The following is a 25,283-nucleotide window of genomic DNA, read 5'->3' on the forward strand; positions in this document are numbered from 1 at the left end:
ATGTTTATGGAATGCTTTCCCAATACTGACTTTGCTTCGTGAAGCTTTTTGTTTACTTGTCTTGGGATTAATTCTTTGGAGAACCAGGCTTGCAGAAGTGCTAATGGGGAGAGTTTGAAGCAAAACCGAGTGCCTGGTCCTGTGCTCAGTATAATGACCATAAAGCACATCTCCGGGTAACTTGACTCCCAGCATTTATTTTTGTATCCTTGTTCTTGTTTGTTCTTTCCTGCCAGCATTCAGTTGATGGCTCAAACCTTTTGCAGCATATTGAAAGCCTTTTGTAGCATATTTTACTGCATAAAATATTCAGTAATACAGACTTTGGGCTAATATATTTTCAAAAATGTTTCATGCCTCATTTCTCACGTAAATTCTTTGGTTGCATTCAGCCTTCGGAGCGTTATTCATATTCATGATAGAAAAGAAGGATAACATTTATTACTTTCAGTGCTAGTGATATTCAGCACTGTCAAGCACCCCCCACAAAGGAATGCACCAGAACATTTTCTCCCTGAGCAACCTCAGGGAGAAACATTAAATTTTAAATCAATATTAAAATTAATACATTTTATATAAAATACAGAAATATATTTATTCATGCTATATAGACATAATAAATATATATTTATATTTTCATCAAAATACGTATTTTCCCTAAAATCCTATGTTCCCTTCTGTGGCAGTTATTCAAGTATTAAAGGTTAGATCACTCCACATCCTTTCAATTTCTTTCTTGATGTTCTATTCTATGCAGACTGTAAGGATAAGTATTTGAATTGTCAGCCTTCCCTGTAGTTAGGGGTGGTCATGAAATGCAATTCTGGCCAATGAGATGTAGTCAGAAATGCCTGGGGAGGACTTTCTTTCTTTTTAAATTTTTAAATGTACCTTTTTATTGAGATAAAAGTCACATAATATAAAACAACTATTTTAACCATATTTAACTGTACAGTTTAGTGATACTAAGCACCTTCACTTTGTTGTGCAGCTCTCACAATCACTCATCTCCTGAATTTTTTCATTCCTAAACTGAAACTGTCCCCATTAAACACTAAGTGCCCATTCCCCCTCCTCACCCTCCCACCCTCTACCCCCACCTCTGGCATCTACCGTTGTATTTCCTGACTCTGAATTTGACTATTCTAAGGACCTTGTATAAGTGGAATCAAATAGTATTTGTCTTCACTTACTGACTTTCCCTGGTAGCTCAGATGGTAAAGCGTCTCCCTACAATGCGGGAGACCTGGGTTCAATCCCTGGAAGATCTCCTGGAGAAGGAAATAGTAACCTACTCCAGTATTCTTGCCTGGAAAATCCCATGGATGGAGGAGCCTGGTAGGCTACAGTTCATGGGGTCGCAAAGAGTTAGACATGACTGAGCGACTTCACTTTCACTTTTCACTGTATATTGAAATGTATTTTTAAGGTTAACTTAATATATGTCCTACAAACAAATCTAACTTTCTCCCCCCACCCCATAAAAGCCTAGTGCAATACAGTAGGTTCTCATCAGTCATCTACTTTATACATATCAGTATATATATGTCAATCCTAACCTCCATTTATCCCCTCCCCTTCCTCCCTTGGTATTCCTACATTTGTTTTCTATATCTTTTTTGAAAAAAATACAGCAAAGCTTCATGAGGAGACAGCTTTGTCCTTTGCCCTTCTCCCTCCCTGGAGCTGGGACTTGATTTCTGGTGAGCTAGCACCTGTCTTGCAACCATAAGGGCAAAGGCCTGTGTTAAGGATGATGAAGCAGGCAAATAGATGGACTTTATTCATCCGTGACATTCTTGAGTAACAGCATCAACACTGGGCCACGTATATCTGGACTTCTTCTTGTGTGGAATATAAGTCCCATACTTGTTTAAGCCACTATTGAGTTTTCTGTTCCTCAAAGCTGAGTATATTCCCAACTGATATACTTTGTTTTTAACTGTTACTGTTAGTGCTGAATCCTAATTGGTTTAAGATATCAGACCAAACTGTGCTCAAAGAGTTGGATGACATCTAGACTCAGCTCTGATTGTACGATTAGATTAGCCTCCTTCAATTCTCAAGCAGTGTAAGTAACACCTAGAGTTGAGTTAGTCATTTAGTCTGTAAAATGAAAATGAGATTAATAACAAAAAAATCGATTGACTGCATACAGTTCGTTGGCTGCTGCTGCTGCTAAGTCGCTTCAGTCATGTCCGATTCTGTGTGACCCCATAGATGGCAGCCCACCAGGATCCCCCGTCCCTGGGATTCTCCAGGCAAGAACACTGGAGTGGGTTGCCATTTCCTTCTCCAATGCGTGAAAGTGAAAAGTGAAAGTGAAGTTGGCTACATATACAATTTAAACTGCATTCAATATAGCACACCATTGCTGGGAATGTTATGTAGATTAGATCAAGGTAAAACTACTTTTTGGTGAGTTTTACTGAGGTCATGGCACCAGGTAAGTAGAGAAGAACTTTAAGGTTATGCTATGATCTCGTTAACAAGCAGTAGAGGCAGGTCTCTTATTAGGTTTCATCAGACAAATTGTTTGTGGTTCTAAGCAAAATCGTGAACAGATCATAAGGCAGGGGGGAAAAAAGAGGCCCAAATGACGGACTGTTTAAATAGTACCTGCTGCTGCTGCTGCGGCTGCTGCTGCGGCTGCTGCAAGTCGCTTCAGTCATGTCAGACTCTGTGAGACCCCATAGACGGCAGCCCACCAGGCTCCCCCATCCCTGGGATTCTCCAGGCAAGAAGTGTCAGTTAAAAAACAGTCTTTATGTATGATGTGATCATTTAAAGATGATCTGCTAATGCTGTGCATTGCTCTTATTTTTAAGTACTTTCTTCTCTATAACATCAGCTACTGTATTAGTTATCTGTTGCCCATGCTTTGCATGCTTAGTTGCTTGACTCTTTGGGACGTTACGGACTACAGCCTGCCAAGCTCCTCTGTCCATGGGATTCTCCAAGCAAGAATACTTTCCATTTTCTTCTCCAGGGGATCTTCTCAAACCAGGGATTGAAATTTGTAGCTCCTCTGTCTCCTGCACTGCAGGCAGATTTTTTTACCCACTGAGCCAGCAAAGAAGGCCAGCTATCTGTTGCTACATAACAAACTACCCCTAAATTCAGGTTCTTAAAAAAACAAACTTTTATTGTGTCACAGTTTCTGTGAGTTAGGCGTTTGGGAGTGGTCAAGCTGGGTGATTCTATCTCAGGGTCTCTCATGAAGTTGCAATTAAAATGGCGCCTGAAGTCTGCCTATCGCTGAAGAAACTGCTTGCAAACTCCCTCTCATGGCTGCAGCCAGGAGGCCTCAGGGATGGCGGGGGGCGGGGCGGGGCGGGGGGGGGGGAGCCGGGGGGGTGGTTGGAGGAATCCGTCTCTCATCAGGTTAGCCTTTGGAGCTGCTTGAGTGTGTGCAGCATGGAATTTGGCTTCCTCCAGGGTGTTATCCAAGAAACAGCGTAAGGAGGAAACCAAAGTGCCTTCTAAGATCGAGTCTCAGAAGTCATACACCATCATGTCCACCTTATTTTTTTTTGCTGAGAGCAAATTATTGAAGCCAGCTCAAACTAAAGGGAAGAACATTGTGACCCATCTCTTGAAGAGAGCAGTATAAAACAATTTGTGGGCGTATTTTAGAAGCACCAGAGCTACCCTAATAATATTTTGAAGCTATAAGTGGACAGGTGGAGGAGGATTTCTATATCCCATGAGTGAGATTATAACTCATTTAGCAAATAGTATATAGAACTCTATTTGGAAGTGAGAATAGACTATAACCTCTTTTTTAAAAATGTAAGACTTTAAAGAGTGACTTTAACTGGTATTCGAAGAACATGGAATGTTATGAATTCCACATCTTTGTCTCTGGTGAATTAAAATCAGATTAGATATTGTATCAGTATCCAAAGTTATATTTAATCTGTCTCCAGATCTGTCTATCTGTCTATCTATTGTCTCTTTTAAAGCAAGGAAAAGAGCTTAAGCGACTCTCATTTTAACTTTTATTCACAGAAAAGGAAATAACTAGTAGTCACAAATGAATTTTATGAATAAGTTATCTTATCTAGCCAAGTTCTAATTCTAAATACCTGAGGGTGTTTTCACTTCTTGATCATTTCAAAAGGTTGATAGGAATTATTTGGATATTTCTCAGTATTATTTCAATTTTTAAAAGAATTGTATAATTTTAAAAATGGATAGTAAACACATCCTGGTAATTTAAACTGTGTCAAGCTAGTTGATGTCTTTTTTTTTTTTTTTTTTTTTTTTTGCCTTTTTAGTTTTTTATTTTTAAATTTTAAAATCTTTAATTCATCCCCATGCACCAGCCCCAAGCATGCTGCATCCTGCGTCAGACATAGACTGGCGATTCAATTCACATAATAGTATACATGTTAGAATGTCATTCTCCCAAATCATCCCACCCTCTCCTCTCCCTCTGAGTCCAAAAGTCCGTTATACACAGGGTCGTCATTGCCATCTTCCTAAATTCCATATATATGTGTTAGTATACTGTATTGGTGTTTTTTCTGGCTTACTTCACTCTGTATAATCGGCTCCAGTTTCATCCATCTCATCAGAACTGATTCAAATGAATTCTTTTAACGGCTGAGTAATACTCCATTGTGTATATGTACCACAGCTTTCTTATCCATTCATCTGCTGATGGACATCTAGGTTGTTTCCATGTCCTGGCTATTATAAACAGTGCTGCAATGAACATTGGGGTGCATGTGTCTCTTTCAATTCTGGTTTCCTCGGTGTGTATGCCCAGCAGTGGGATTGCTGGGTCATAAGGTAGTTCTATTTGCAATTTTTAAGGAATCTCCACACTGTTCTCCATAGTGGCTGTACTAGTTTGCATTCCCACCAACAGTGTAGGAGGGTTCCTTTTCTCCACACCCTCTCCAGCATTTATTGCTTGCAGATTTTTGGATCGCAGCCATTCTGACTGGTGTGAAGTGGTACCTCATTGTGGTTTTGATTTGCATTTCTCTAATAATGAGTGATGTTGAGCATCTTTTCATGTGTTTGTTAGCCATCCGTATGTCTTCTTTGGAGAAATGTCTATTTAGTTCTTTGGCCCATTTTTGATTGGGTCGTTTATTTTCTGGAGTTGAGCTGCAGAAGTTGCTTGTATATTTTTGAGATTAGTTGTTTGTCAGTTGCTTCATTTGCTATTATTTTCTCCCATTCAGAAGGGTGTCTTTTCACCTTGCTTATATTTTCCTTTGTTGTGCAGAAGCTTTTAATTTTAATTAGATCCCATTTGTTTATTTTTGCTTTTATTTCCAGCATTCTGGGAGGTGGATCATAGAGGATCCTGCTGTGATTTATGTCTGAGAGTGTTTTGCCTATGTTCTCCTCTAGGAGTTTTATAGTTTCTGATCTTACATTTAGATCTTTAATCCATTTTGAGTTTATTTTGTGTGCGGTGTTAGAAAGTGATCTAGTTTCATTCTTTTACAAGCGGTTGACCAGTTTTCCCAGCACCACTTGTTAAAGAGATTGTCTTTACTCCATTGTATATTCTTGCCTCCTTTGTCAAAGATAAGGTGTCCATATGTGTGTGGATTTATCTCTGGGCTTTCTATTTTGTTCCATTGATCTATATGTCTGTCTTTGTGCCAGTACCATACTGTCTTGATGACTGTGGCTTTGTAGTAGAGCCTGAAGTCAGGCAAGTTGATTCCTCCAGTTCCATTCTTCAAGTTGCAGGATATAAAATCAACACACAGAAATCCCTTGCATTCCTATACACGAATAATGAGAAAGTAGAAAAGAAATTAAGGAAACAATTCCATTCACCATTGCAACGAAAAGAATAAAATACTTAGGAATATATCTACCTAAAGAAACTAAAGACCTATATATAGAAAACTATAAAACACTGATGAAAGAAATCAAAGAGGACACTAATAGATGGAGAAATATACCATGTTCATGGATTGGAAGAATCAATATAGTGAAAATGAGTATACTACCCAAAGCAATTTACAAATTCAATGCAATCCCTATCAAGCTACCAGGCACATTTTTGACAGAACTAGAACAAATAATTTCAAGATTTGTATGGAAATACAAAAAACCTCGAATAGTTGATGTCTTTAAAATGAAACACAAACCTGAAAATGTGGGCCTAATTCTTTAAAAATCTGTGGGCTTCCCAGGTGGCACTGTAAAGAGCCCTCTTGCCAATGAAGGAGACATAAGAAACACTGGTTTGGTCCCTGGGTTGGGAAGAGCCCTTGGAGGAGGGCATGGCAACCCACTACAGTATTCTTGCCTGGAGAATTCCATGAACAGAGGAGCCCGGCAGACTCCAGTCCATGGGGTCACAAAGAGTTGGATATGACTGAAATGACTTAGCACGCACACTCTCTGCAGTCAATGGCAGAGTAAAATCCAGTCCCTCAGCACTGGTTTCAGTCACTTAAGCTACACTGTCAGTTTCCACTTCTTGCCTCTTGGTCCTAGACTAGACCTTGTCGGACTTCTGCCTAGCTTTCAACTGTATAGTAACCAAACTTGCTTTGCCTTTATTTGAGTCATAACTCTTGACTTTGAACTTGTTTAAACTCTCTGATGGAGAAGGTAATGGCACCCCACTCCAGTACTCTTGCCTGGAAAATCCCATGGACAGAGGAGCCTGGTAGGCTGCGGTCCATGGGGTCACGAAGAGTCGGACACAACTGAGCGACTTCCCTTTCACTCTTCACTTTCATGCAGTGGAGAAGGAAATGGCAACCCACTCCGGTGTTCTTGCCTGGAGAATCCCAGGGACGGGGGAGCCTGGTGGGCTGCTATCTATGGGGTCACACAGAGTTGGGCACGACTGAAGTGACTTAGCAGAGAGAAACTCTCTATGCTTCAGTTCCCTTATGTGTAAAATGATGAAGGAAAAACTTCTTATGATTGTTAAAAATATTAAATGAAGCAGCATATGTACTACCCCTAAAAATGTTCAATGAACATTTATGTCCTCTCCTTAAACTCCTCTTAATCTGACAGAAAGACTGAAATTCATGTCTATTTTCTGTTATAAACTCTATCCAGTGCCTTTTGCTGCCGTCTTGTGGTGTCCTGGACAGAAATTGTTTTTAATGCCAGGGACCAAACCTGTGTTCGTTTGGGTCATGCTAGTGGTAAAGAATCTGCCAGTGTAGGAGACATAGAGATGCAGATTCAATCCCTGGGTCGAGAAGATCCCCTGGAGGAGGGCGTGGCCACCTACTCCATTCTTACCTGGAGACTCCCATGGACTGGAGCCCACCTGGCTCCTCTGTCCATGGGACTGCAGAGTCAGACATGACTGAAGCGTGCATGAACATACATATTCATCTTTGTATACATGTATGTGGAGATGAAATTATGGTGAAACATAAATTAGTGTACTTTGATAATATGATAATCATGGTTGAGAAAATGAATCCTTTCCCAATTATGCTGATGCCTTTGTACAGTTTTGTTTTTGTTTTGTTTTAAAGAATGTCATCGATCTTTTCTTTTTTTAACATTAATGAGGGTAACCTTTGAATACTGAAGTCCATCTCTCTGTCAAAGACACATTAAGCCTACTGTGTTCTATTTAAGTGGTTTTTCTATCTCTTTCCCCAAAATGTTAATGCCATAAGCACTGTGTTCTACAGTTCTTTGTTACATTGGTCTTCAGCTGCCACATGGAAATGTTTTTAGAGAACATGAAATGACTTGTCCTTATTGAGAAATTTCCTGACCCAGGAGAAACATAAAGCATTTCCTTCAAAGAAGAAAGAGTTTTTCATATAAAAAAAGTCCTTAAAATTTAGCAATTTCTCCTAGGGCTTGAAAAATATTTTAGTGTTATAAAGTATAACTGGCATCTTTTGTATGCCAGTTCTCTCTTATGACACTGAAATCTTCAGATCACATGAACCACCTTCTTTTCCTGGTTGAGCTATTGCTAAACAAAGGTTCAGGGAAAGAAAATGTTTTATAGCAGGTATGGAAAATTTCCAGGACACTCATGTACAGCAGCAAGTCTTGAAGTATTATGGGCTTGAGTAGACTGTAAGTCCTTTTTGAAGTTCTTTTTCTAGATTGACTTTTGGGAACACTGTAAGATAAATTGTACAACTTTATTTAATCATTATTTCCCAGAATGCAATATAAGCTTTCAGAGTCTATGGAAAGTAACCATCTACAAAAAAATCATGTTTCTTTATATATGTACAAATAGAGTGAAAGTGAAAGTTGCTCAGTCATGTCTGACTCTTTGCTACCCCATGGACTATATAGTCCATGGAATTCTCTGGGCCAGAATACTGGATGTTTTCCAGCTTTTTTGTTTTTACCTTTCCCTTCTCTAAGGTATCTTTCCAACCCAGGGATTGAACCAGGGTCTCCTGCATTGCAGGAGGATTCTTACCAACTGAGCTATGAGAGAAGCCCAGTTTCAGGATATCTCTATTGCCCTCTCTTCCCAAAGATAATTAACATATTAACATTGAAGTTTCAATAATAATCTTCTTAATAGAGATTCTTGCTTAAGGAATATAGCTATGCTAGGTAGGAAGAGGTGATAAAAAATAACAATTTAAATATTACTTCTATTCCCTCAAAAAATTACTGTACCTTACCTTTGCTGTTTTCCATGCCTTCTAAAATTTTAATGACTAGTTAAAATAGCAAAGAGCTGTGGGGAAAAAAAAACTGAATCTCAATGAATATTGGAAGGACTTCCCAGATGAAAAGAAGGCTATGTGTTTGGGAGGAGTAAGAAATAACTTAATTAGAAACAGAAGCGACAGAACTAGATCAAAAGACCTGGAGCTACCTACCACTGACTTTGCTCTTAAGCTATTAAATTCATATTTCTGTGCCTCAGTTTTCTCACTCTTAATGTGTTGGACTAAATGAATACAAAAACTTCTTCTTCTTTTTGATATTTACTTATTTATTTGGTTGTATTTGGGTCTTACTTGCAGCATGCAGGACTTTGATTCTGTCCTAAAGGATCTCTCTTGCAGTGTGAAGACTCTCGTTGCAGACCCAGGCTCAGTAGTTACAGTGCACAGGCTTAGTTGCTCTGCAGAATGTGGGATCTTAGTTCCTAGACCAGGGATTGAACCCCTATCCCTTGCATTACAAAGTGGATTCTTAACCACTGGACCACCAGGGAAGTCCTCAAAATCTTTTTCAAAAGCTAATCATCCACAATTAATAAGAGCTCGGTCCCATTTTTTCCTTGATACTCTTCTGAGGTCCAAGAGTTTATATAAGGCAACAAAAGGGATACTTCTATAATCTATTTCAGCATCAACTTATTTCAGCATCAACAATTTCCTGTGTTCCAACTCCTCATTTTGTAGATGCAAAGGGAAGTGAAGTGGCTTGCTCAAGTGCACGTGGCTAGTCAAAAAGCAGAGCATTGCAACAGAGCAGTCACTTATCTGCAAGTGACTATCCAAGCCTAGTCCTATTGAACTAGGTTTTCCAGACATTTTTCATTTATGTATTGTTTATGTTAAATTATAACTCCTACATGCAAGAGGTGTATTTTTTCTATGTAATTTCCTATACCCATAGGTCCTTATATTGCTAGGAATTCAACAGGTGCTTAATAAAAATTTAATAATTTGTATGCATGTATGCTATGTCACCTCAGTCATATCCAATTTTTCAACCCTATGGACTGTAGTCCTCTAGGCTTCTCTGTCCTTGGGATTCTCCAGGCAAGAATACTGGAGTGGGTTGACCTTTCCTCCTCCAAGGGATCTTCCCAACTCAGGGACTGAACCTGAGTCTCTTATGTATTCTGCATTTTCAGGTAGGATCTTTACACTAATGCCACCTGGAAGTCCATTAATTTGTATGCTGATTCTTAAATTTCTTATCATTCACAGTTTTTAGTCATTTTGAGGTCAACCCCTCAAAAATATTTTTATGAAGAGTTTCAGAAGCTTCTTCAAAATTTCGAAGCAGAGGATATTATGTGGATGTAAGAAAGATATTGTTTCTTCAGCCTTTCCCCTTAAACCAACACAACCCCATTTGCATCTCTGACTTGTATAATCCTGGCAGCTTCCAGCTGACTTGGTAGTGCCTTCACAGTAAAAGACTGACCCCAACCTATGGGTCAATGAGCAAAGAACATTTTTGGCTCCTCATACAGAAATGGGGAGAGATGGCCATGAACTGGTAACTTCCTTGATCCTTCGGAAATAGAGCTTAGCTGGTACAATACTCCAAGATCAGAATTATGTCTCCCCAAATCTACTTAAGGGGAGGAGGAAGTGAACACTACTAGGTTCATTTCATTTTAACTTCTATCACAGAAATAATACTTTTTGTAACTGTAAGGAGAAGGAGTCAGAAACCTGTATTAGAACTTGAGTAAGTGATTTATATTTATATAGTGGGATAAGACTGTTACATAAAGGGCTATATTAGACATGGTAAATTACACTGCTTAGCTGTTCAAATGCCTGCATTTCCTTTCCCCATCTTACCAAGTGCAATCTTTCTCTCCTGTGAATAACCATCACATTTTATTTGTATCTTTCATATGACATGCCTTTTCCTCCAGATGTATTTTTGACCAGCTATTCAGTTCCCATGTATTGAGCATGTTAAGACCCGGGTTGAGATGTACAAAATAGCTCTGGAACTCCAAAAATCACACCTTTCAGGTGGAGGGGACAGACACAAAAACTTAGATGACTGGTTTTCAAAACCACTCATAGTAAGCAGTGAACATCAGAAGACAGACAGACTGTTTTATTCTCTTTTGCATTTCCCGCAGGTTAGTGAAAGTGAAAGTCACTTAGTCATGTCCAATTCTTTGCGACCCCATGGTCTATACAGTCCATGGACTTCTGCAGTCCAGAATACTGGAGTGGGTAGCCTTTCCCTTCTCCAGGGGATCTTCCCAACCCAGGGATAGAACCCAGGTCTCCTGCATGGCAGACAGATTCTTTACCAGCTGAGCCACAAGGGAAGCCCAAGAATACTGGAGTGGTTAGCCTAGCTCTTCTCCAGGGGATCTTCCTGACCCAGGAATTGAACTGGGGTCTCCTGCATTGCAGGTGGATTCTTTACCAACTGAGCTATCAGGGAAACCTCTCCCACAGGTTAGATGTTCAGTAAATGTGTGTTGAATGAATAAATAAATACCTTTTAAACCTTCTAGGAGAATATATTCCATTTCATTAATGAATGTATTCAACTGCCTATTCCTTCAATGACATTTTTATTGTGCCCAACTCTATTTTAAATGCTGATACTGTTAGTGTTCATTTCATTTTAACTTCTATCACAGAAATAATACTTTTTGTGATTGATAAGTACTCTAACCGGAGAAGGCAATGGCACCCCACTCCAGTACTCTTGACTGGAAAATCCCATGGAGAGAGGAGCCTGGTAGGCTGCAGTCCATGGGGTCACAAAGAGTCGGACACGACTGAGTGACTTCACTTTCACTTTTCACGTTGATGCATTGGAGAAGGAAATGGCAACCCACTCCAGTGTTCTTGCCTGGAGAATGCCAGGGACAGCGGAGCCTGGTGGGCTGCCATCTATGGGGTCGCACAGAGTTGGACACGACTGAAGCGACTTAGCAGCAGCAGCAGCAAGGACTCTAACATCAACTTGGCATTTTTTCCACCAATTATTTCTTCAATCAATATTTCATTTGCATAAATGAATTATTTTCAAACTGTCTTTTTAGTTAGTTGCAGTTCCAAGTAAGCAGTAAAATAAGCCCCTAAAAGAAAACTTGTTTATTTTCATGTGTTTGGATTGATCGATCCTAGTTCATAATCCTCTTGGTTTTATTGCTCTCCAGTGAGTTACTAAATGTTAATTGATCATTGGACCTTACAAATTATCCTTTTAGAGTATATTTTAGGTCTTAAATAGAGTGTAATCACTTTCATATAAAAGAGAATGGGGATCTAGTTTTGGCAGAAATAGATCTGATTTAAAAGAATCTATATTCTTAAATGATAGAATGCCTCCCAGTTATAGAAGTTATATATCTTCATTGTAGAAAACTAGGAAAATTCACAGTATATAAAGAATAAAGTAGCCACTTAAGTGGTATTTACACTTTTTATACAAAGTTGCATTCTGATTTTTCCCTTAAGAGTATTTTGTAAGCATTAAGATAACTCTTCTGCAAAGTCTTAAGAATTGGTAAATGTTGTAACTAAATGAAGAGTCATAAGACTACAAAACAGAGAAACTGTCAATGCAAAATGCATGAAAATACTTGAAGTTTCACTTCAGGGTACTCATTACAGCTTCCTTTTAAAATAAACCAAGAAAATGTTTTTTTAAAAAACCTCTGTTTCCTCTCTTGAAGAAATTTTGTGATATACATATCAGGTGATCTGGCTTTTTCCATTTGAATACTTGTTAAAGAGTTCACTAGAGAGGAAACTTTTTCTAAATCAGAAATTAAGAACAAAAAAAGAACAAAAGGAAATTACTTTTCTTCAAGGTCTATCATGTTACTTTCCAACTTCCTTTTCATTAGTAGGGAGAGAACATAATTCAAACAGTTAAATGATTTGGATTTATTTAGCCTCCAAAAGCCAAATTTCTCCTGCGTACAAGGAAGGGGATACAATTGGAAGAGATTTAATTTCCTTTGGAGCAAAATATACATACAAAAGAGAACATATGTGTGTATGTATATGAAATGTTAAATATTCATATATATTATATGTAAAGATATATATAAGAATATATAATATATATGTATATATACTTGGATAGGCCTATAAATTTAAGTGTATACCTGATACTTATCATCTATATTGGAGAACCATATTTAACTTATAAATCAAAAGCTGGAATTTGGTTGATCTTAAATTTGATTGTCAACACCAGATAACTAGTAATTATGTTGGCTTCTCAATTTCTTGTGAAATAGAACATTGGATTAAAAGTCAGAATACTTGATTCTCATCCTAGCTCTGCTATTAATGAATTATCTTTCCCTGGATAAGCCACTTAACTTCTCCGGGTTTTCTCATTTTTTAAATACGCTGGTAGACTAGATGTTCAATAAGTTCCATCCTGGCCCATAAAATATGATTGTAGGACTAATCTAGTTCAATAATTCATTGATGCTATTTTCTAAAAATTATTCTGTCATACTAATAGTCAAGCAAAGTGTCAGAAAATGAGGTGCATTTAATCTAACACTTGTAACAAAAATTTTACATTATTTAAGGAATGTGAGCCAAGTGAACTAAAAGATATGTACATTTATATATAAAAGATACAGTATGTGTGTGCTCAGTTGCTTCAGCCATGTCCAGCTGCTTTCGACCCTATGGACTGTAGCCAGGCTCCTCTGTCCATGGGAATCTCCAGGCAAGAACACTGGAATGCATTACCATGCCCTCCTCCAGGGGATCTTCCCAACCCAGGGATCGAACCCAACAGCTCCTGTGTCTCCTGCAGGTGCATTCTTTTCCCACGGAGCTACTAGGGAAGCCCAAAAGATATAGCATATACATATTAAAATGTATGTATGAACTATTTAATTTATATTCACATATAATTACTGTCTTGATGGAGAAAAACAGTAAGTAAATTAAATACAATATTTTAAAAATTTCCCCTAATTTCTTGATTCTTAATTCTGTTTTTTGCATTATTCATTACATTTTGAAGAAATAGGTAGACTTTACCAAATCAAATCTCCATCCATTCACTCATCACTCATTCCATGTTGTTACTTTAACTGCTTCATATGGAGTACTAACTGTCAGTATTACAGATACTCAGGATGCTTCATGATACCTACACAGAAGGACATGGTTCCTGCCTTCCTTCAGTGTAGAGCCTGCTGAAGAAGAAAGACATTTAGCTAATGATGACACAATTACATAACCCTGAAATTGCAGTGAAAGACAAGAAGGAAAAGAATGGGGACCTAATTTGAACTTGAGAGTCAAGATTGATCTCTGGGGAAAAAAAAATGACATTAGACTGAGGTTCCAGGGGTGAGTAGGAAGTAATTAATCAGGTCAAGAGAAGGAGAATGAGCATTCAAGGTAGAAGGAACAGCAGACATAAAATACTTGCGAAAGGAGAATTGTGTAGATTGGGAACCTAGAGGTCTGCACCTTGTGAGCCAGAGGGGACCCTAAAGACTTGGCCCGCATAGATCCAGGTAAGTATTGTAGATATTATTAAGAGAATATTTGGGATTTCTGAAGTAATTTAAGAAAGACAGTAATATCACCAGATTTACATTTTTCAGAGAGAACTCTAACATTATATTATAAATCAACTGAAGGGGTGTGTGCATGCATGCTAAGTTGCTTCAGTTGTGTCCGACTCTGTGTGACCCTATGGACTATAGCCCACCAGGCTCCTCTGTACATGGGATTCTTAAGGCAAGAATAACGGAGTGGGTTGCCATGCCCTCCTTCAGGGGATCTTCCTGACCCAGGGATCAAACCCAAGCCACCAGGGAAGCCCACAGCTAAAGAGGGGTGGATACAAAGCCTAAAAGAAAACCATCTGGAGACTTGCCAATAGTTTCAATAAGAGAAAATTAAATGAGAGTCATAACAGTGGAAATGGAAAAGGGAAAGAGATTCAAGATGTATTTTTGAGAATAAACCAACCTCAGTAATGGGATAAACATAAGTAAACAGTGGAGAGGTAGATAACAAAGGTGATAGTCCGATTTATGGAATGTGCAAAAGGATGGATGAAGATGGTATTCAGGGAGTTGAGGAAGACTAGATGAGAAACAGGTCTGGAGAAGGCTGGAGGACAGTCATGATCATGCTTATAAATCATTTAAAATGGAAATCTGGATATGTGAGTGTGAAGCTCTGAAGAAAGTCCTACAAAAATAAATTGAGAATCATCAGCATATACTTTCTATTAAACGCTGCGTGTGTGTGTGTGTGTGTGTGTGTGTGTGTGTAGTTGAGAAAAAATGATGCAATATTATATGAAAACCCAGAGCTAGTTCTAAAGGAATTTAATTTTGAGAGACAAAGAGGTGTCAACATATAAGAGAATAGCCATAAAAGGTGAAAGGAAATCCAGGAACATGATGTCACAGAAGGCAAGCAAAGACAATGCTGCCTGAAGGTCACCATGGTCAATATTGCTGAATATCAAGTAATAATGGAGTTTGTGGAGTTCATTGGACCACAAAAGCAATTTAAATGGAATAGGAGAGACAAAAGTTGATTGATGAGTACATGAGGTGGGTTGAAAGGATGAGAAATTAAAAAGATTAAATTAAAGGAAGCATAGAGTTAACTTTTTTGAGAAGCATGCCTAGGAAAGGAAGTAGAGAGTGGTAAAGTAATTAACCTCCAATTAAAATAGATAAATTTATGTTTAAAATAAGATGGTGAATTAAAGATGGATGAGATCAGAACAGCTTTAAAGGCTATTGGGAAAAATCTTTTAAAAAAGAAGATGATCAAAATTAAATAAAGAGGGAAGATGAATGAAAACATAAACCAAGTTGTGTCATTCCTCTGATTAGAATAAAATACGTATTCCCCAGCCTGCTCTAAAAAAGCCTCCTAGTTAAATCTCTGGCTTTATCTTGTGCCATTCTTCCCTTCCCTCATTTCCTTTTTCATACACTAAGAATTCTCCCATGAATTCCAGTTTATCACCTTTGCACAATCTGCGTCCTCTTCCAGGAATTCTCTTCCCTCGGCTATTTCCTTGGCTCACTCTTTTCCATAATTCAAGTCTCAGCTGAGATGTTGTTCTTGACCATCCACTGAATCCAAAATGATCTCCAAATTTTCATGTCCGTTTCCTTCTTTTCATTCAAACCTCCATTTGTTTCCTCAGTGAAACCCTTCTGATCACCTACTGTAAATTAGTAACACCCCTATCCTCAAGCCATCACCCTGAGAATTCTTAGCACAGCACTTCTTATGCCACATTTTACTGTTCATGTACTTGTTTATATGTTAATGGTATGTCAGTTCTCTCTAGAATATAGGCTCTGTGGAAACAGGGATCCCATCTTACTTGCTCCATGCCATATCTCCAGAATATATGATAGTGCTTGGCATATGTAGGTGCTCAATAAAAGTTGGCTGAATGGTAAGTTTTAATTTACAGGTCAGTCTTCTCAGAAAACATCTAGAAATTAAAAACTACACTATTAAAATGTTAATCAAATTCAGTACAGATATACAGGTGATAGATTGGAAGATTGTAGTGAATAACATTATTTAAAATATTATCGATAATTTATTTTAATAGATGACCTTAATGATTCCATATCTCTTATAATAATATTAACTCTAACTTTCATCCATCAGGTATATATGCTATCTAATAGCAAGAGAAGGTTTTTCAGAAGTACTTTGCATTTAGGAAGTAGCCAGACTAATATAAGAAATTTATTATGGATAATCCATTTTGTAGATAAAACACATATATGAAATCGAGAATGCATTTATATTTACAAACATTTATTGCCATGCACAAAAATGAATGAAATGTAATAGCTCAAAGATGAGTGAGTGAATAAAGATAAAAAAGTTAACCACACTGTGCTTTTAGAAAGCTATGTTTAAGTATGAAGAAAGTAATGAGGAGTCTGTTTGGTTGAACACCTCTAGGCCATGGACCTCACTCATTTGAATTTAGACACTATTCAAATGCTTCCATTTCTCCTAGGCACAACTGTTAACATAAAATTCAGTTACCATGGTATCTAACATTTTTCCCCAAGTCAAGTGTAAGTCTTTTTCACAGAGAAGGAGAGAAAAGTTTATTTTTGATGTCAGTGTTTCAGTGGAGACATTAGGCTTTGTTTGTGGGAGGGCTAGGTTGCCGTAAGAAAATAAGTACAACAACAAGCAAAAATATTGTGCTCAGTGGTTGTGCCATGCCAGCTCATTACTCCAGCTCATTTCTGGAAGGGACTAAAGATTAGAAAATGCCTGAGTTCTAGTAGACCTATAAAACCAAGTGGGCTTCCCTGGTGGCTCAGTGCTTAAGAGTCTGCCAGCAATGAGGGAGGCAAGAGATGGGGCTTCCATCCCTGGGTCAGGACTATTTCCTGGAGGAGGGCATGGCAACCTACTCCAGTATTCTTGCCTGGAGAATCCCATGGACAAAGGAGTCTGGCAGGCTACAGTCCATAGGGTCATAAAGAGTCGGACACGACTGAAGCGACTGAATAGCAGCCGTAGCATAAAACCGAGCAACTCAGAAAGTGCTGAAAAGGAATACTAGGGAAAATAATACAAAGAAAAAATAGCAACAGAAATTGTGGTGAGCTGAGCATGACCTTTGGAAAAAGAAGAAAGATTTTGCATATCTAAGAAAATCTCATCACAGTCCTTTCTGAAAGATTAAGATGATTCAGTATTTTTTTTTTTTTTCATTTACTTAATGCAAATAGGTACAGCTTTCCCTGACAAAACACAGTTCTTACTTAGGTACTATTATGCAGAGACAGAACATCAAGTTTATGTTGGTTGTTCAAAGTCATTCTTAAAGATCAATAATAAGAACTAAATTTAATAATTGGAAATATTTGCATGCCAGAGATCTTTTTCTTCCAAACATTTCTTTGGGCTTATAGTCTGTGTCAAAGGATGGGAAGCACTGTTATAAATGAGTCTCATACAAACATTAATGAGGAAGCAAATCATTCTCCTTTTGAAAATTGTGGTATCTATTTGGATGTCATTTATCAGCTGTCTGATGGAAAGAAATAAGGGAGAAGCAGGCAGAGAAATATTTCTGAATCCTGAGTTTTCTGGATGAAAAAGATGTATTCCTCTATGTATTACTTCTTATCTTGTTAATACAACAGAATACAACTATTTTACCCACTAGTATAGCATTTAGCACATAAAGTATTAATTGCCAAAATATTTTGAAGTCTTTAAGAGAGCAGTATCTTAAAAATAGTAAGTAAAATCAGTGTAAATACAAATTAATCAACATTAAACTAGTGACAAATATTTGTGCATGTTCCAAAACACTTTGTCTTTAAAGCAATGTTAATTCTTTTATACATTTTTTCCCACAATAAGCCAATGACGCTTATATGCTAAAACATAATATAGAATATGATGCCTGTTTTTGCTTTTCTCATTGTGTATCTTCTAGAAAACAAGAGGCTATTTTTTTAAAAAACTATATTGTTTGAAAATATTTTACTATAAGTTAAATGCTGTTTTACCAGAAATTTCCAAGGAAAAATGAAGAAAATTTGAATAATGCTTTTTTTTTTTTAACAAATCAGTCTATTTCAACATATGAAAATAGCACCTTTCAATTTCTGGTTCCATCTATGTTATGCTACAAAAGGCTTGTTCTTTTCCACCATTTCACATTGAGCAGGGGGACCTCTTTTATAGATGGCTCTGGATTCAATCCATTTTGCTACATTTTGATGTAAAAAGAAAAGAAATGGTAAAAAAATAAAGTCCTGCTTTATTATGACTGACCAGCTGTAATGCACTCTACAAATCTGAACCTCCAAAGTGTGGCATGCTTTCAAGACATTGCTTCAATTGTCTCAGGCTACAGGTTAAGGTCACATTATGAATTTCCCTACATTTATGACCTCGACATGTTTTATATTTATTTTTTTTGTGGAGATTTTTCTTTACCCTGAGCTATGTTTGTGCTAGACCGTAAAATCAGGTGATGACCCAGTGGAATCCATAGGGACATTAAAGAGATTGCAGAAACTGGTTTGGATCAAGAAAGCAAGAGTGCCCAGTCTGAATGAGATGAAACCTACATCAATAAACCTCCGTAAGTAAGAACTTCATGATCTCATTATTTACCCATTTTATATACCGTATCAGTAGCGTATATGTGTCCATCTAACCTCTAAATTTCTTTCCCTGTGCCCTGCCTTCCCCCCTTGGTATCCATATATTTGTTCTCAACATCTGTGTCTATCTCTGCTTTTCAATGAATGGGAAGGAAGTCCAAAAGGGAGAAGATATGTGTACATGTATGTCTGATTCAATTTGCTATACAATAGAAACTAACATAACATTGTAAAGCAGCTATACTCCAATAAAAAATAATTTAAAAACCTCAATGAGCTGATAAAAATGTCTTGAGGAAGAATTCAGATAGTATATATTAATGAAGAACATTTTGATTAGGCCTGAAAATAATTATTAAATATTGAGAGATTTTTTTATTGCCAAGTTATCTGTGAAACAAATATCCTCACACTGTTCCTGAATTTCACTTTGTATCTATGCCGCCCCATCTCTCTTCTTCAGAACCAGACTCAGGGGTAGAGTAGAGAAAGCTATGGGTAAAGCTCAGCAAGATGATAAGGACCAGCATTGCCCACTCTTTGCATTCCCTGGCCTCACAAAACAGTACAATTCAATTTTGATGTGAATGCCACTGGCAGGTCATGCAACTCTGATTTTCATTTATTTATTTACAAGAATGCCCTGTTAATCATAATCTTGTGTTTATACTCACTAAACATTTGAACTTAGATAGATTCAATGAATGGTGCAATTTACTAAGGGTTATATATGTTTCTATTTCCTATAAATTTTTATGTGTTACCAAAAATTTCATCACACCTTACAGTACATGTAAATATAGGTCTCACTGATCAAGTTTATAGGACCAAAGATATATTGTTCTCTGTTTTCCCAGTCTTGTTCTCTCTTTTCCAAAATATTTCACTATGAGACACACATCATGCATAAATCTCTTTGCAGATTGATATTAAATTAGAGAATTTTAGGTTATCAAGAGAACTTCAGAAAATCTCTACTGAGATTTCATTCTTTTAATTAAGACAAAAATCTGATTTGCTTCTTTATATGTCTTCTTGTACATGTGACCTCAAAAAATTTAAAAAAAATAAGAATAAAAACACACCATATCATGCTTATAAGAGGATTTTTTTTAATTTGTCATTTTTCTAAAGTATCTTTCAGTACACTATTTCCACATGGATTCTAGTCAAACTGGCTTTAACCTTTATACACAACTTCATAAAAACGTTAGGTAAATCTGTTTTTACAAAACAAATCACTTAATATACCAAAGACACACTCTTTAAATAAATGCTAATTTTAAATTATTTCGTAAAATTATATGACTTCCCATGATGTTCATTCATTTCTATTACATAAAGGGAATTATAATTGTCATAATTTCTACTTGTGCAAAATTATTTGAAAGACTTACCTCTTTATTTTTATCATTCAGAAGATGAAGATGAAACATTGATTTCCTGTATGAAATTAGCCAAAAGCCAAGAAAAGAAAGTTAATGTTAACACAAGGGGGAAGGAAGGAATGGAAATTAGATTGGATTCTATTTCTGCATCACTGGTTAAATCCAGTGCTTCAACTCGATGCAGCTTGGCAGAAATGCTATCCCATAATGAAGGTGAAGTTCAGATGTGGAACAACTGGAAACCTTTTCCAGAAAATCCGTTGTGGACATATGTTGATTTCCAAATTGACCAGACTGGACTGTGGGACAATTGTTTCCACTGCACTCACCACCCCCGTCTCAAGTCTTCTTGTACAGATATGGATCTCCCACAATCATGGGTAAGTTCGTCAGCGGAAATGTATCATTTTATCTGGATGTTTGTACTAGCAGGAAAGAAACAGATAACAAACGTGCTAATCAGTCAAATTTACCAGTCTCTGGAAAGTTACCAGAGTTAGAGCTGTCTTTCCAGACAGCAATGCAAATCTAGTGACTTCTGCTATCATGGTGCCACTGCATGTATTCCTTGTATTCAAATAAACTGTTGCATAGCTCAAACAGTAAAGAGTCTGCCTGCAATGCTGGAGAACCAGGTTCGATCCCTGGGTCTGGAAGATCCCCCTTTGGCATAGCAACCCACTCCAGTATTCTTGCCTGGAGAATTCCATGGACAGAGAAGTCTGGCAGATGAGAGTCCACAAGGTCCCAAAGAGACACAGCTGAGCGACTAACACAGACAATGTTTTCCAGAGATTTCTTTTTAACTAAAAGAGGATAAAGGATGTTGATTCAGATCAAGATGTTGTGTGCTGAATTGTCTAAATTATTGCTGTTGTGTTGAAGTTTCACTGATAATTAATACATAAAAGTGTTAGTCACTCAGGGGCTCAGATGGTAAAGAATCCCACTAATTTAAATGAGCATTTTCTTTGGGCCTACTATTCTCATAAATACATCACATGTATTATTTCATTTAAATCTCACAACCTTATAATATAGGGAATGATATTCTAATATTAATTCTTTCCTGTTTTACTGTTGAGAAAGATGAGGTACAAAAAAGTAACAGGTACAATGTCACAGATCTAACAATTTGTGAAGCCAAAATCTAGAACCTCCACAGTCCTATGCAAAGGATCCTAATTTTAGCTAATGTATTATAGTGTTTCCCATGTACTAAACTAACGGTATATGGCACACAAGAAAGAGCAATGATCTGGAGTTAGACACATCTGGGCTTGAATTCAACTTCTGCTACTTGGGCAAATTATTGGAACCTTTTAAGCTTAATGTTCTCAATTGTAAAATGGAAGATGCTCAGTAGTTCAGTGATGTCAGACTCTTTGTGATCCCATTGACTGTAGCCCATCAGGCTCTTCTGTCTATGGAATGTTCCAGGCAAGAATACTAGAGTGGGTTGCCATGCCTACTCCAGGGGGTAATAGGGAAACTAAAATTATATAACACAGATATTCTAAGATTTAAGAGTGTTACTTTTTTTTTTTTCCAGATAAGTTACTCATCTGCCTGGTATATTCTTCTTTCCTTTAAAACCATCATCCTAACCCATAATACTTAGATCAAATACTTTGTCCTCTAGAAAACTTGCCTGGGTCATACCAGATAGAAGCAATCTCTTTTTACTTCGAACTTCCAGATCACTTTAAGGGCATTCTTCTTTCATTGTATAGGTATTAAATCTACATTCAGTTCAGTTCAGTTGCTCAGTCGTGTCCAACTCTTTGGGACCCCATGAATCGCAGCACGCCAGGCCCCCCTGTCCATCACCAACTCCAGGGGCTAATATAGAAACTAAAATTAGTCCAACTCTTTGCAACCCCATCGACTATAGCCTGCCAGGCTCCTCTGTCCATGGAATGTTCCAGGCAAGAAAACTAGATTGGGTTGCCATTTCTGCCTTCAAGGGGTAATAGAGAAACTAAAATTATATAGTTTCAATCATGTTCAACTCTTTGCAACCCTATGTCTGTATGTAGCCCATCAGGCTCCTGTGTCCATGGGATTTCCCAGGCAAGACTACTAGAGTGCGTTGCCATTTCCTTCTTAGGGGATCTGCCTAACTCAGGGATAGAACCTATGTCTCCTGCATTGGCAGGTGACTCTTTACCATTGAGTCACCAGGGAAGCAGAATGTCATGGGCGCTCAAATATTTGAGTAACATTTGCTGACTAAATGAATAGAAGTTTTAGAAACCGACAGACTTTGTTACCATAGATCTAGAGAAAAAATTACTTCTTCATTGTCCAACTGTTCTATATTAATGCAGTCATTGCTGTTGTTCAGTGCTAAGTTGTGTCTGACTCTTTGAGACTCCGCAGACTGCAGCATGCCAGGCTTTCCTATCCTTACTATCTCCCAGAGTTTGCTCAAATGCATGCCTGTTGAGTTGGTGAGGCTATCCAGAGGATGGAGGCTCATCCTCTGCCACCCTCTTCTCCTTTTGCCTTCTATCTTTCCCAGCATCTGGTTGTCTCCAGTGAGTCCGCTCTTTGCCTCAGGTGGCCAAAGTATTGGAGTTTCAGCTTCAGCATCAGTCTTTTCAATGAATATTCAGGGTTGATTTCCTTTAAGATTGACTGGTTTGATCTTCTTGCAGTCCAGGAAACTCTCAAGAGTCTTTTTCAGCACCACAATTTGAAAGTATCATATATAAACTCTATTATCATGGGTGTGTATGAGCGTTTGTGGGTGTGTGTGTTGGTTTAGGTATGTATGCATAGTAATGTTTTTCTTTTACTTAGGTAATTTTGGCTATTTTAGTACATAGCTAAATGATTAAGTAAATAAGTTTTATCTATAGAAAGTCAAACATATCTGCAGAATGCTCAGAATTTCAGACGGTAATGTTCAGCCTTTGTAACAGGAAAACCTCAGTGGACTTGGACACAGGGTTCAAGAACATGTTAGAGTTAAATTGGTTTGGTAAATTTAATGGGACCACTTGCACTCAGGGATTTGAGACATAGAGTGAAAGAAGTTGAATGAGGGCAAAATATTATTTTTATATTTTACATATATATTCTATAATAATAGCAAGTAAAACTATCTAGTTTCATTTTAGCATATCTGATATTTTTCTGTAATAATTGCAGGGCTCTTATTTGGGTTATACTTACTTTCCTTCTAGGCAAGATACAGAAAGCAGATAGTGCCAAAGAAAAAGTCTTCTCAAATGAGTGTTACTATCAATGACAGGTAGTCAGTAGTGACCAGATTTTTTTTTTTCTAAACGTACCAACATATGCACATTCATTGGAGCAGGGCCTAAACCCCACATTTTGGGGGAAATAAAACTAACCCACAAACTAGTTTCTTGATCTCAGAAATCTCAACAAGAATGGATTCCTGTGTCTTTGATCTCATCATTGTATCAGTTTTGAGGCAGCCTGAAATTGGCTTGTCTTCAGACAGTCCTCGCTCTTCCAGATACATCTCCCTGCTAACCAACTTCAGGCTCAAACCCTCAATTCTAGCTCTTCTAGAGCTGGGCATAATGCCAACTCTGACATCACTAGCAGAGTGAGATTGGGCAAACTCCTTACCCTCTTTAATGAACAAATTTCAATTCTGTATTGGTTTCAGATCCTACTCATTTCTTTTCCTCTGAGTGACTTTTTGCATACTGAAAGCACTCATTTGTAAAACAAGGTTATCAAGGTCTACTACACAAAGGATGTTGGGATGATTAAATGAAATGGTGTCAGGACTCTGTCAATAGCAGGTGACATTTATACCCAAATCAAAGAGTCCAGAGCTTGTGCTGGGCTTGGAAAGTAGCAATATTTTACTCAGTTGAAATACCATAAACAAGCTGAATCCAGACAGGGAAATGTATTATTTGTGAAGAACTCTTCACAAAAGTCAAGAGGGGGAGAATGAGACATACAGATATTTAATGTGTGGTTTAGTTGTTTGTAAAGTCTATGGGATCTGAGGAGTGGGGAGAGAGATGTGATTATAGAATTGCTATAAATTGAGAAAGACAAAAGATGAGATTTAGGAAAGCAAATGCCCCACAAGAGAAATGTGAAAGGAAAAGCTATATAAGGATGCCAGTCTTTTCTAATATCCATGATGAGTGGTGTTGAGAGGGAATTCAGATGCATCTTACGAAAGATAACAATGAAAGCAACCAAAAATAATACTGAAACCAAGTGTTTACAATCAACTTACAAGAAGAGTGATGGGAGAGTACTTATGAAATCCTGCATGCTAAAAACTTGAAACATAACAAAAGAGGAGAATGAGCCATAGGCTTGGTTGGAATAAGGACAAGAAAGAATAAAGTTTGCATGTTGCAAAGGCGATGAGGTCTTCCTTTAATCTTATATTTTTAAAAAATAATACAATAGCAGCTAATATATTTTTCCAAATCTGGGATTATTTTCTCAGATTTTTTAGAAGAAACAGTTTTTCAGCTTAAGAAATGGAAATAAATCTTGACATGAAAAAGGGGAACAGATATCCATTTTCCCCTTTAAGTGTCTAAAATGTTTTGAAATCTAGTTTATAAAAATAGTGTGATATATTTAAAAATGACAATAACAAAAGTTTTCAGGAAGAAGGAAAGTCAAAGGCCTCAGAGAATACAACAGAAACACACACACAGAAGAATTGAAATGTAGTATAGACAGAAAAATGATAATGAGAAAGAAAATTTCATAGAGGTCAAAGAAAAATGAGTGAAGTTTATATACAAAATCTCAAAGTGACAAAATAAATAAATCTCTACTTAAAACATGTTTATATGTATAAGAAGAGAATGAGATGAGTGAAGCTAGAAGGTCTTATTGGAGTATTACATGAATCCTTCAAAATCGCACCAAGAGGGAGTGTGGAGAGTGGAAGATTTCGTTACTGAACTGTTTCAGTGAGAGGAACAGAATGTTCTTGGGTCATACAGCCCCACCGCTAAGTGATTTCAGAGTTTCAATAATCTCCCTCCAAAACTACTGATCTATGGGAGAAACTCTATCTGTGCCCATCTTCTACTTTTGTCTTCCTAATCTCAACCTCGGCAATCTCTCCGTCTCTCTGA

At 37.4% G+C, this 25,283-nt stretch overlaps 1 protein-coding gene across 1 annotated transcript in view; it reads left to right on the plus strand.

Annotated features, from left to right (window-relative positions):
- Positions 1-25,283, plus strand: part of SAMSN1 (SAM domain, SH3 domain and nuclear localization signals 1) — a 173,235-nt gene that overhangs the window by 48,791 nt on the left and 99,161 nt on the right. The window contains exons 7-8 of the mRNA XM_060416299.1: positions 18,645-18,771; positions 20,212-20,561. Coding sequence (XP_060272282.1) covers positions 18,645-18,771; positions 20,212-20,561 — 477 coding nt within the window. The remainder of the gene's footprint in view (positions 1-18,644; positions 18,772-20,211; positions 20,562-25,283) is intronic.

Source organism: Ovis aries, chromosome 1 (assembly GCF_016772045.2).
Source record: "Ovis aries strain OAR_USU_Benz2616 breed Rambouillet chromosome 1, ARS-UI_Ramb_v3.0, whole genome shotgun sequence".
NCBI lineage: Eukaryota > Metazoa > Chordata > Mammalia > Artiodactyla > Bovidae > Ovis > Ovis aries.